The following is a 12,723-nucleotide window of genomic DNA, read 5'->3' on the forward strand; positions in this document are numbered from 1 at the left end:
CATGTGTGCGTGTGCCCAGATGCTGAGAGGGGGATGGAGGAGAGGTTGCCGCATGGCCACTCGCCCTGAAAGGTGACTTCTCCCTTTCCCTCCGTTCCTCTCTGTCTCTCCACATATGCCCTACGGCAAAACCCACAAAAAAGAAAATCCACTCCTTCGTTACTACACTACCTCTCATCAATGCCTAGGACTTGACATATATATATTTTTTTGGGGGGGGGAAGAGGTTTTTGCTATAGGGCGCATGCACTCGCCAGACAGACAGAAACAGAGAGATAGAAAGCGAGAAATCACCCCTCCCGCACTGCGCCGACCTCCCTGCGGCAATAACAGCCCATGGCCAAGCACGCCAGTATCACGTACATTGTTTTATTCTCCGTTTGCGCTCCATGGCAAGTGAAAAAATAATTTAAACCAGTTATATGTACAGAGACTTGGTTAGTTCTCCCAGGAACGCCCAGAAAGCCCCCCAGCCCCTTGGATAGCAAAGGACTGCCTCTAACATCTCTACAAAACTCCGCCTATAAAGCCTCATGTGTACAAAGGGGTTCTCTATTACAAGCATCACATTTGGGGAACGGGCGCGGGGAGTGTGCGGGGGCGGGGCCACACACACCTGCCCAGGGGTGATCCTGGGGGCTCAGGTGACCTGCAGTGGGGTCTCCAACATCTCCATGAGGAAGGTGTCGATGGGGGTGTCCCCGATGAGCTTGAAGAAGAAGAGGTGCTCCAGGCACTTCAGGCCGATGGAGCGCAGGGCCGGGAGGCGGAGCAGCAGCTTGGCGAACCTACAGGGAAGCAGAGGGTGTCAGGCCGGGAAGGGTGTGCCGGGCACCTGCCGGGCCGTGGCCTCATCGGTCTCCTCCACCATCCTGTGCTAGAGGAGCCTGAGGGATGACAGGGGGTTATAGAATTTCTAAGCCTAGGCAGCTTCAGAAATAGGCTAGAGGGTGAGGGTTTTTGTTTGTTTTAAAGTTTTTGCCCCAGGGTACGTGTGCTAGCCGGGGAGAGACAGAGAGAGGAAAAGTGAGAAATTATCCCCTGGGGAGATGGCCACACTTCAGTCCTTTCTCTGCATGGGATTTTGGGTACGCATGCACACGCACCAGCATGATTTCCAACCTGCCAGGTGTGGGACTCGAACCACCATCATGTGGGAATCCAGTGCCTTAACCACCACGCACCTGCCGGCCCCACAGGGAGTTGATCTTAAAGGCAAAAACCAGGGACCAGCAGGTGACACCATGGTTCAAGGGCTGGACTTCTACATGGCCAATAATGGTTCGAATCCCAGACTCAGCGATGTGAAAATCTCACCAAGTGCATGAGCACAAGTGCCCAAAACCCCAGGAAGGGAACAGGAGAAGGGACTGCAGTGTGGCCATCCCCCCAGGGGTGACTTCTCACGGCAGGTGCTGGCCACCTCGTAGCCCTCACATTCTCTGGGACCCAGAAGGCTCTCGGGAAGACCTGTGGAAACACTCAGGACAGAGCGTGACACCGTGGGCACGGACCCCACAGCGACTAGGACCTTGGAAGGACCCTCTGGGCGAGGCGGCACGTCAAAGTCTGTGACACAGCGCACTCCCAGGACGCTGGCCTGCCCTCCTGTTCCAGTTGCTGTAGTCGGCGTGGCCTCCAGCCGCTCAGGTTATGAATTTCTGTTGCCAGTTTGTAACCAAATGTTACCAGCTTTCACCAGGCTCCACCTGCACTTCCCTTCAAATTACACAAAGGAGAAAGCACTGTCCCTAAGCACCACGGCCTACTGGAAATGACCTATCCTTGCACACATTCTGCATGCTCACACCTGCACACACACCCTCACCACTCTCACACGTGTGCACGCTCACACTCACACCTCGTGCATGCATATCCTCACCTTTCAAACATTCATGTCCACTTACACACACATGCGTATGCACACACGGCCCTCCCTGTTCACACACACCCTCGTTCTCCTTTACACACTCATCCTCGCACGTGCCCTCAGCATGTGCTCGTACCCAAGGCCTCACGCTCACATGCATGCCTGTGCATTCTCGCATTCATATCCACACACACGCCTGTTCGCACGCTCGTGTGCTACGCCACTCACACAGGTGCCTGCTCACGCTCTGACACAAATGTACCTCCTTACACCACTCTTTCATCCACGCCCTCACACACACTTCTCCACGGCTGAGGAATTGGCTGTGACGTTCACATGAGGGAGGGGCCTGCGGGGAGGGCTCCACCTCACTCTGGTGTCCTCGCAGGCCCGCGCCCCGCCTGCTAGCCCTCTGCAGCGCTGTCCCCTCCTTGCCACGGAGACTGACTTTCAGTGCTCTCAACGCCTTCCAACAGGAAGTGCAGGATGAGCCACGCCAGTCGCTGGGGCTCCACGGCAGAGATTTCTGGTTAGAGATGGACCCTGAGTGCTCAATGGTGCTTCAAGCAGGAATCTGAACTTTCACTGAGAATATTCCATGGCTGGGACCAGCAGACGGCATAATGGTTACGCTGCTGGACTCCCACAGAGTCGACCGTGGTTTAAGGCCTGGACTTGGTGGCTTCAAACTCATGCCAGGCATGTGTGCCCAAAATGCCAGGAGGAGAATGGAGGAGAAGCGATTGTGGCATGGTCATTTTCCCTAGGGGTGGGAGGGGGTGATTTCTTGCATTTCTACAATATACTCAGGCCTCATGAAGTTCTAGGGAAGGGCAGCAATATGAGAAAAGTACAGCTGCCCTGAAAGCAGGAGTCACTTCTCCACACGGAAAACTCCGTCTACTGCAACAACAGCACGAAACTGAACACGGCCAACGACGCGCCCTGCAGGCTCCAGACGGCACTGCTGTGGGAAGGGGCTGGGCAGAGAGGGCTGCGCTCTACACCCTGTAAAGTGCTAACTTACGCTGAGATGATCTCTCAAGAGCACTTTAAACTGTGTGTGTGCTATAGGGAACACGCGGTCTCCAGAGACACCAGGGGCGGGGAGGGTGTGAGAAATCACACCCAGAGGGAACGGCCATGCCACAATCCCTCCCCCCATCGTCCTCTAGGGATTTGAGCACACACGCACACGTGCCAGACAACTTCAAGCCTCCTGACGCAAATCACACACTTGGCCATGTGACATCCAGTGCCCTAGCCTCCATGTCACCTGCTGGCCCCAAAAAAGCTTTTTTAACTCTAAAACTGCTGATGTTTCATAACAGGTCAAATGCTAAATACAAGAGAACTGCAAAACGTTCCTGGGAAGACAGAAGTAAAGTATAATTTTACTTTGGTGCATAAACATTTTGAAGCCCATGGATCTTTTTTCGAAACACCTGTTTTCCACGAACGTTTGGAAGACTGCCCCTCATATGCCCAAAACCACCCTCTGCTGTCTGACCTGGACTTGGTCATGGAGTGTACCCACTAACAGTCACAGCCACGCCTGTCCCTGCCTCCCACAGCGGTGGAGGCAGCCAGGGGGTCGCGGTTCTGAGGGCACCTGCTGTGTGTGTGACGGGTGTGCACGCGAGCTCTGTACCCTCCGCAGCTCTGAGGGTGCCCGCTGTGTGTGCAAGGGGTGTGCACGCGAGCTCTGCACCCTCCGCAGCTCTGAGGGTGCCCGCTGTGTGTGCAAGGGGTGTGCACGCGAGCTCTGCACCCTCCTGCCTTGATCTCTGCGAAGAGCTCGCTCCTCCGACATGTACTTCTCAAAGTGTCCACGGGGTGGCAGCACGGTACCACAACATGACAGCACACTCCGCTGCCCAGGCTAGCCAGGTGACACCCGCTGTATCTGCTGAGCCTTCCGCCGGCACTCGGGTGGTCACACTGTCCATGCCATGTCGGGTACACCCAGCCTCTGGCACTTCAGCAGCTCCAGACTCTGCCCAACTTCAGGCATCAGGTGTTACGCTCTCCCCCTGGTGTCTGCAGGCAGCCCAAGTCCCGGGCAGCCCTCTTCCAGGAAGAGTCAAGGGCCAAGTTCCAGGAGAAGACACTGCTGGGTGTTCAGCAAACCCATCTGCCCTTCCTCGGCATGCAGCTGCACAGGGTCCCCAGCCTCTCCGTGGCTAGTCCCAGGTGCCCAGGTGTGAGCAATGTGGAGCCATGAAGAGGAAGGCCCTGCGCACAGCCCGGCCTCTCTGCTCCACTTCTGCCCCGCCCATCATCCGCAGGCAGCACGCGATGTGGCACGGGGTCACCGGGGAGCCACAGAAGGAAGGAGCTTGGGTCCCTGAGTGAAGACGTGGAGGCGAGCCACCTCCGTGCCCTGACCGCCCATCCGTGCTGACTCACTGCTGCCCCTCGCGGTGGACCCTGGCAGCTTCACCTTTCCAATACACGGGGCCTGCTCTTCACGGCACCCCAGGGCTGAGGCTCACCCCCTGGATTTACACACGGTCTCGAAACCCCAGCTCGGTCTCTTCCAGTCAATGGACAGACATTGGCTTATGATCCAGGATAAGCAGCTTTAGCAAAAACTAAACTTCACAGGGAATAAGGGTCATTAGTGAGAAGCAGGAGGGTATACAAATTAATCCTAAGGGGGACTCGTTACAACACGAATGGGTCTTCAGGGCGGTCTTGGCCATTTCATTTCGTCTCCTAGAAGATTTGAGGATTGTATTTTTTCATTTCACCTGTGGTTATCAGAGAGGGAAAATTTGTATTGAGCTGTACTGTGGAGGAAAGGTTGGGAGAAGAGATTTGTTTTTTAGTGGTGCAGGAATACCTGCTACATGGCTTCAGAGAACTTCGGGGAACTTCTTTACCCCCAAATGAGGAGCCCAGACCCAGCACCCTGCCAGAGCCCACACTGATGTCACCCTGGAAGCCAGCAGCCACATCTGGCTATCCGATGCTGCACTTTCTCCCACACGGGGGATCCCGGGCACCAGCCAGGAAGCAACACAGCCACACTTCAAACACAGGCTCTTTGAAATCAGGCAGACCTGGCTCCATCTCGCCCCCACCGCACATCAGCTTCACTGTTTGGGGCAAGTTACTTAGCTTTTCTGAGCCTCCATTCCTTGTTAGAAGTTGGAGGTCACGATGCACACACTCACCCACTCATCTGCTTGTTCCTCCAGCATTTAAAGATGTATTGTGGGGCCAGCAGGTGGCGTGGTGGTTAAGGTACTGGCCTCCCACATGGACAGCTACGGTTCAAGTCCTGGACCTAGTGGCTTGAAAATCGCACCAGGCGCGTGTGTGTGCATGCCCCAAATCCCAGGAAGACAATGGTGGAGAAGGGCTCACAGCATAGCCATCCCACTGGAGTGATTTCTCACTTTTTCTCTCCCTGTCTCTCTGGCAAGCACACATACCCCATGGCTAAAACTTTAAGAAATAAACGAATTTTAAAAGATGTACCAGACCTTCCAGGCACTGTTCTGAGCCCTCCTGCTAGAGCAGTAATGGCGAACACGACGGGCAAGGCCAGCCTCCTGGCGCTACCGTGTCAGTGCTTTCAACTCATGATGGAGATTAAACCACGCGAGAGAAGGTCCGGACGGCGCCCAGGGCGCTCCAGAGCCCAGCGCACGGACTGGGAGGGAGCGTACTCCACCCTCCCGCCGCCTCACCTGCCTGGCTGTTCAGGGTACTTCTGCTTGGTGTAGGCCTCCAGGGTGGCGTAAACCTTCTCCCGCAGAGTCTCCACCTCGGAGGGGTTGGACAGACCTTTGGCATCTGGAAGAGACAAGAGGCTTAAGCTCTGGCAACACTGCTGAGCGTGCAGAGAGACCTCGGGCTGAGAAGAGGGCCTGCCAGGTGGGCCTAGCACCACCGAGCTGCCCACTGGCCGGCCCTCACTCCTCTCTTCTTTCCCGTATCATGGGACTTCAGAAAGTTTGTGGGAAAATGCAATAAAGCACAAGTTAACTTTGGTGCAAAAAAAAAAAAACTGAAATCCATGCATGGTGCTTTTTCATCATACACGTTTTCCACGAGCCTTTTGAAGACCCCACACACCCAGGTTATCAGCAGACCCCTGAGTGGTCCCTAGAGGTACATCCAGAGCCCGACCTCTTGCGACTGCCTCCTCCACCACCACAGCCCTGTCACCGTCCCCCCACACCGAACGTGCACACGCCACGTTTGTTCCAAACACTTTCGAGACGGCTCTGAAGGCACAGGCCGTGAGCGGCTGGCCGTCTGTACTCTCCAGCGACAGGATTCCTGTCCCGGCTGAACTGGAGGACCAAAAGGCGCTGGAGTGCCGCGGGCCATGCACGGGGACTCCACGCCAGTCGTCACCTGGGTTGAACAGGACGATGGCTCGCAGGCACCCCAGCTCCGACTTGTCCATCTGCATGTCTTTCATCTTAGAAACCAGCTCGGTGAGAACTCTGTTCACAGAAAGCAAGGACAGGTGATGAGAAAACCACATTTAGTGGGCCAGAGGCCGGAATGTGAACTGGCCCGGTGGTTGTTCTGTACCCGCCCTGTGCCCCGTGTTCCAGACAATGCCCCCAGCCTGCGCGTACACACACACGCACAGACACACGCACACACACAATGCCGGGAGCAGAGGGGACACCTGTCAAAGATGGAGCCGACCCCGGCACTGTGCGCGCTGCTCCGGTGGACGTGCAAGCCCGTGGCCAGGAGGATGCCGTCCTGCACGGACACCGAACGGTGGGAGAAAGAGGCGATCAGCAGCTCGTTCCAGCCTGCAAGGACAGGAGGCCTTGAGGGAAAACCGAGCCTGGCTCGCTTCACTGAGTCACCAATGCACGATGGGGACGCCCATCATGAAGGCAGGATCGGAAACCTCGTCCAGGACGACAGTCAGTTAAGGAAGGGACCAAGGCTCTGCGTGGCCCCACAGCCTCTCGCAAGTGGCCCAGAATGACAGCTGGGGGACCAGGACTCTTTCTTTTTTTTTTTTTTTCAGTCAGTCCACAAATACATATTGAACAATCAGCACGTGGCAGTCACTGTGCCGGCTGTGGTGGTGGATCAAGGGACTCCACCTTGCAGCCTCTACCCCCAGGGCCTGACGACCTAGTTTCATTTTCTGGGTGTCATCTGGGACCATCCAGCACAGGATGTGGCCCGGCTGACACTCAGGGACTGCTCGTTACCTAACAGAGACCCTCATTCGTCGAGGATGGCACAGAGCCCCACAAACGGGGGGGCAAGAAATGCACACGATCTTAAAACAGGAAGGGATGTTAGAACCTGCTGATGGACCAGCAGGTGGCGTAGTGGGTACATTGCTGGGCTCCCACGTGGCCAGACCCAGCAGCCTGAAACTCACACCAGGTGTGTGGGTGTGCATGCCCAAAATCCAGAGAGGAGAACGGAGGAGAAGGGACTGCAGCGTGGCCATCCCCCCAGGGGTGATTTCTTGCTTTCTGTCTCTCCATCTTTCTCCAGCAAGCACATGCGTCCTATAGCAAAAATCTCTCTTAAAAAATAGTCTGTTGGGGACCCAGCAGTTAGCGTAATGGCTATGTCGCTGGACTCCCACGTAGTCGACCGCGGCTCGTGTCCTGGACCCGGTGGCTTAAAACTCACGCCGGGCGTGTGTGCGTGCGTGCCCAAGATCCCGAGAGGAGAATGGAGGAGAAGGAATTGCGGCGTGACCATCCCCCCTGGGGGGTGATTTCTCGCTTTCTGTCTCTATGTCTCTCTCTGTCTGTCTGGCGAGCGCACATGCCCTGCAGTGAAAATCTCTCCAAAAAAAATCTGTTTTGTGCAAGTCTGAGCAGACTGCTTTGGCCTCCAGGATCCCCTATGAGATGGACTCTTCCTGCTGGCCCAAGGCATCACAGCAACGAGTCACAGCTTTCAAATCACCCTCACTAAAAATACCCTCGTGGGCTTTGACAATGACATGCAAATTACAAAGCCATGCTAAAACTTGCATGGGATAAGAGCCCGCGCGCCTGAACAAACACGGCTCCATTTGGGAAGTGTTTCGGAGCAGGCCCACCAGATTTCAGACAGCATTAGAAAGCACAACCCTCGGGGGTTACCCCATTGTCAACCGGGACCACTTGGACGGGCAGCTGTTCCTTCAGGTTACCCCTGTCAGGACCCCAACAGTCACTTGGAATAGCAGCCCAGGTGACTGACCCAAGTGGAAGGAACCCCGAGATGTACCTGCACGCAGCAGAATGACCTGGTCCTCCAAGGTGAGGCCAGAGAAGTGGGGGATGCGCTTGGCCCATTCAACCAGTGTGAACAGCTGCTTATCCGCGGCGTGACAGATGTTGGTGACAGGGTCGTTGGTCTGCACGAGGAGCACAGCAGGGTGAGGGACAGGCCCTGGGACGCACAGTCGCCCCTGCCAGAGCTCCACCACACCAGCAGGAGGACGACGGAGGCCAAGCCCACCTACCGAGTTCTCCATGTTCATGTCACCGTAGGATTCTGTCTTTGGCTCCACAGCAAGCTCGGCTTCCAGAATCCTCTCCACGGGCATGTCCTCGTGGCCGCCGCTGGTACATTCCACCTCACTGTCGGCTCGCTCCCGGCTCCTCTGCCTTTCTTCTTGGACGGCTGACACACAGCAGAGGGAAGTCAGTTACCCACCACGGCTCCGTTTCCTCGTGTGGGAGATGGAGCGCGTCGTGGGGCGGGACAGAGGAGGCTGTAATGGTGACAGGTGGAACCAGGAAAGCACAGCTGTTTGCTTACACCTGTGCAGCACGAGGGCTCTGCAGTCTATGTTTTCTACTCCTTATTAAGAAGTGACTGGGGACCAGCAGTTAGCGTAATGGCTATGTCGCTGGACTCCCACGTAGTCGACCGCGGTTCGCGTTCCAGACCCGGTGGCTTAAATTCATGCCGGGCGCATGTGCGTGTGTGAGCGTGCCCAAGATCCCGAGAGGAGAATGGAGGAGAAGGGATTGTGGAAAAGCCCGCTGGGGGGGGGGGTGATTTCTTGCTTTCTGTCTCTCAGTCTTTCTAGCAAGCACACATGTCTGATAGCAAAAATCTCTCAAATAAAAGAAGTGACATGCTGGAGGCCAGCAGGTGGCATGGTGGTTAGGGCACTGGACTCCCACATGGCCAACCATGGTTCCAGTCCTAGATCTGGCAGCTTGCTTTCTCACTTTCTCTCTCTCTCTCGTGCATGTCCTATAGCAAACAATGAAAAGTGACAATAAATAAAATCAATTACTATTTTTTTAAAAAATACTTCTGTCTCTGATAAAAGTAAAACAAGAAGCGCCCATGCTAAGAAGTTTGCATTTCAAGTTGTAATAAACCCCAGCCTACCATCTCTTAACTAGCCCCATCCTGCTTCCACTGCAGCCCCCCATTCTCCCTCTGCCCGCCGCCCTGAAGAAACCGTGGGCGTGCGATGGTGAGCGGGAGGCACATGGCCGAGCTCCCTGTCAGAGCCTGTGCGTCAGCCCTGGCATGCACGTCCCCTCCGGCCTGTCCCTAGTGCACACTTGAGCAGAGCGTTACCTGATCTGACTTGTCAGGAAGGCTCTTCGGGGAGCTGGTGTGGGTATTTAGTAAGTGCAGGGGTGGAGGGGTGTCACCTAGGTGACATTTCGGGAGCCAGCGCTGACTGGGGCGGTGGGGGAGGATCCACAGGCAAAGGTGTAGGCTGCGTTTTCTCCACCTCCGCCAAACTGCGGGTTTTCGTCGGGCAGCACCGCAAGCCTCAGGACCCTCTGGGTCTGTGCGTGAGGGGGTAGGAGAGTCCCCTTCCCCACTCTGCCCTTTCCCTCAGGAGAATAGCCTAGCAATAAGCAGAATTTCATATTAGAAAACATTTTTTTTACATTGCAAGAGTCAAGAAAATTACCCTCTAAGCAGGTGACTGACCTGAAATACAGTGACAGCCATTCCCTAGCAAGGCCTACGCTCAGCTTCTCCATCCTCGCAGCCCGCCCCACAGCGGCCCTGCTCTGGGGGGGAGGGCACGGCTGCACAACGGGCTGGGGTGGGCACACGGGACACCTACATCGGCGTGCACACGGCACCGAGCTCTGAGCAGGCCCGGAAGGACCGTGAGCCACCTCCGACGCTCCAGCAGAGGTGTGTGGAAAAGCCCCCGAGGAGGGCAGCGTCCCACAGACGGGAAAGAGGCAGAAGGCCGAGGAAGGAGCAAAGGAAGGGAGGAGACAGGAAGTCGGGACAGAGAGGGAAAGAGACTGGGGAGGAGAAGACAGCAGAAAGCACAGGAACAAATCCACACCTTCCAAATGCAGCTCTCCTGCTAACTAGTCCAACAGCGGGCTAGCAGGCGGCCAAGGGGTTAAGGCGCGGACCTCCCACACGTAGACTGCAATTCGAGTCCCAGATGTGGGACTTCAGACTCACACCAGGCGCGTGTGCATACACGTCCAAAAAATCCCAGGAGGAAAAGGGACTGAGGCGTGGCCGTCCCCTCCGAGGAGCGACTTTGCATTTCTTCTCACTGTCTCTCCGGCAAGCTCACGTGGCCCATGGCAACACCTTCTACAAGAAATTACCTGAGACATACCACCTAACCCATCCAGCCCCGGTCTCCTTGTCTGGAAAGCGAGATTACACTGCGTCACCCGAACGGTTTCGTGAGGATTCATTAAGTACAAAAGAGTACAATAAAAATAGCTACCAGCACCTTCCTGTTGTCTGCCTACCCCCTCTACCTCCCTTCTCGGCTTCTTCCTCTCCCTCCTTGCCTCTCTGCCTCTGTCTCCTCGGCCCTGTTCACTCTGTCTTCATTCACTGACAACGTACGGAAACTAGAACACGCATTCTGTTAGAATTGGTTTATTAGAGTCAAGCACTGCTCATATGAGTGCTTTCAAAGGTAGATTAATGTGCTCCTATTTTTCTTGATTTCAAAAGATGGAAGGGGCAAGACCAGCAGTTGGCATAATGGCTATGTTACTGGACTCCCATGTAGCCAATCGCGGTTCGAGTCCCGGACCTGGTGACTTAAACTCACACCGGGCACGTGTGTGTGTGTGTGTGTGCCCAAGATCCTGAGAGGAGAATGGAGGAGAAGGGATTGCGGCATGGCCATCCCCCCTGGGGGGTGATTTCTCTCTTTCTGTCTCTCTGTCTCTGTCTTTCTGGCAAGTGCATGTACCCTATAGCGAAAACCTCTCTACACGTCCAAAAAATCCCAGGAGGAAAAGGGACTGAGGCGTGGCCGTCCCCTCCGAGGAGCGACTTTGCATTTCTTCTCACTGTCTCTCCGGCAAGCTCACGTGGCCCATGGCAACACCTTCTACAAGAAATTACCTGAGACATACCACCTAACCCATCCAGCCCCGGTCTCCTTGTCTGGAAAGCGAGATTACACTGCGTCACCCGAACGGTTTCGTGAGGATTCATTAAGTACAAAAGAGTACAATAAAAATAGCTACCAGCACCTTCCTGTTGTCTGCCTACCCCCTCTACCTCCCTTCTCGGCTTCTTCCTCTCCCTCCTTGCCTCTCTGCCTCTGTCTCCTCGGCCCTGTTCACTCTGTCTTCATTCACTGACAACGTACGGAAACTAGAACACGCATTCTGTTAGAATTGGTTTATTAGAGTCAAGCACTGCTCATATGAGTGCTTTCAAAGGTAGATTAATGTGCTCCTATTTTTCTTGATTTCAAAAGATGGAAGGGGCAAGACCAGCAGTTGGCATAATGGCTATGTTACTGGACTCCCATGTAGCCAATCGCGGTTCGAGTCCCGGACCTGGTGACTTAAACTCACACCGGGCACGTGTGTGTGTGTGTGTGTGCCCAAGATCCTGAGAGGAGAATGGAGGAGAAGGGATTGCGGCATGGCCATCCCCCCTGGGGGGTGATTTCTCTCTTTCTGTCTCTCTGTCTCTGTCTTTCTGGCAAGTGCATGTACCCTATAGCGAAAACCTCTCAAAAAAAAAAAAAAAGATGGGGGAAGCAAAATAAGTTAAATTTTTCTGTGGTCTTCAATTTCTTCAACAGACCCGTAACTCTCAAGGAAAATAACTTCAAGCTCCAAAGGAAATAACCTTGGCTTCTAATTCCAATACGGCCATTAATTGAACACCCTTTTGCTATTCCTAGTTCTCTTTGTAGCAGAAATCTTCCCGTAAGGAAGGAGGAGTCAGATCAGAACCTGGAAGACATCTTTGGGGGCAGACATTCTAAGCTATTGCTGCTACACACGCCAGGGATTTCCAGGGAACGGGGCTGATCTAAAGCAGGGCCGCAGGCTGGGCCCTGCTGAGGCAGGAACTGAACGCCCGGCAAGCCTCGGCCACCCAGGGAGGGCCCAGGCTCACAGACGGAGGCCTCCCTGAGCACACCGGGTGCACATATGCCCGTGATCTGGGGTTGGCTGAGGCCGGGGCAGGACCGTGGAGAGAGGACGCTGTTGGCAGCGCCTGTCTCTGTCTCTCATGGAAGAAAGACAGAAACTTAAGAACAAAGGAAAAAGAACTCCCGCCTTACAACTTTTCTACTTGTCCAGCCGATGTTCGTTGTCAGCTTACTGCGACAGCCAACTTTTGCTCTTCTTCTGTGTCAAATAGTACGCTCCACATTGACGTGGATTGTGTCCTGTTTAATCCTCACACTAACCCCGATACCACGAGCCACGACCAGCCCGCAGGTAAGCTGTGGAGCTCAGGCGCAAGGAGGCATCCGGGTCCACCCAGACCGGCTGTGCTAAGACCCGGGCTCACAGGCCGCTGGATGCTGCCCACGAGTGGCCCCAGAGAAGTCATCCTCCGGTCTTGAGACCACGTGGAAATGCAAGCAGTCACAGAAACAGACTCCCCCGCATCGAGGCTCCGTAGGGAGG

The 12,723-nt window shown here is 55.1% G+C and overlaps 1 protein-coding gene across 1 annotated transcript in view; it reads right to left on the bottom strand.

Moving 5' to 3' along the window:
- Positions 1–354: 354 nt before the first annotated feature.
- The window catches only part of RXRG (retinoid X receptor gamma), a 57,848-nt gene continuing 45,479 nt past the window's right edge, over positions 355–12,723 (bottom strand). Inside the window, exons 5-10 of the mRNA XM_006142253.2 lie at positions 8,334–8,494; positions 8,096–8,225; positions 6,525–6,657; positions 6,242–6,333; positions 5,569–5,674; positions 355–788 (exon numbers count right to left, since the gene is read on the bottom strand). Of these exons, the coding sequence (XP_006142315.1) occupies positions 641–788; positions 5,569–5,674; positions 6,242–6,333; positions 6,525–6,657; positions 8,096–8,225; positions 8,334–8,494 (770 nt within the window). The 3' untranslated portion in view covers positions 355–640. The remainder of the gene's footprint in view (positions 789–5,568; positions 5,675–6,241; positions 6,334–6,524; positions 6,658–8,095; positions 8,226–8,333; positions 8,495–12,723) is intronic.

Source organism: Tupaia chinensis, unplaced genomic scaffold, assembly GCF_000334495.1.
Source record: "Tupaia chinensis unplaced genomic scaffold, TupChi_1.0 Scaffold000070_1, whole genome shotgun sequence".
Classification (NCBI taxonomy): Eukaryota; Metazoa; Chordata; class Mammalia; order Scandentia; family Tupaiidae; genus Tupaia; species Tupaia belangeri.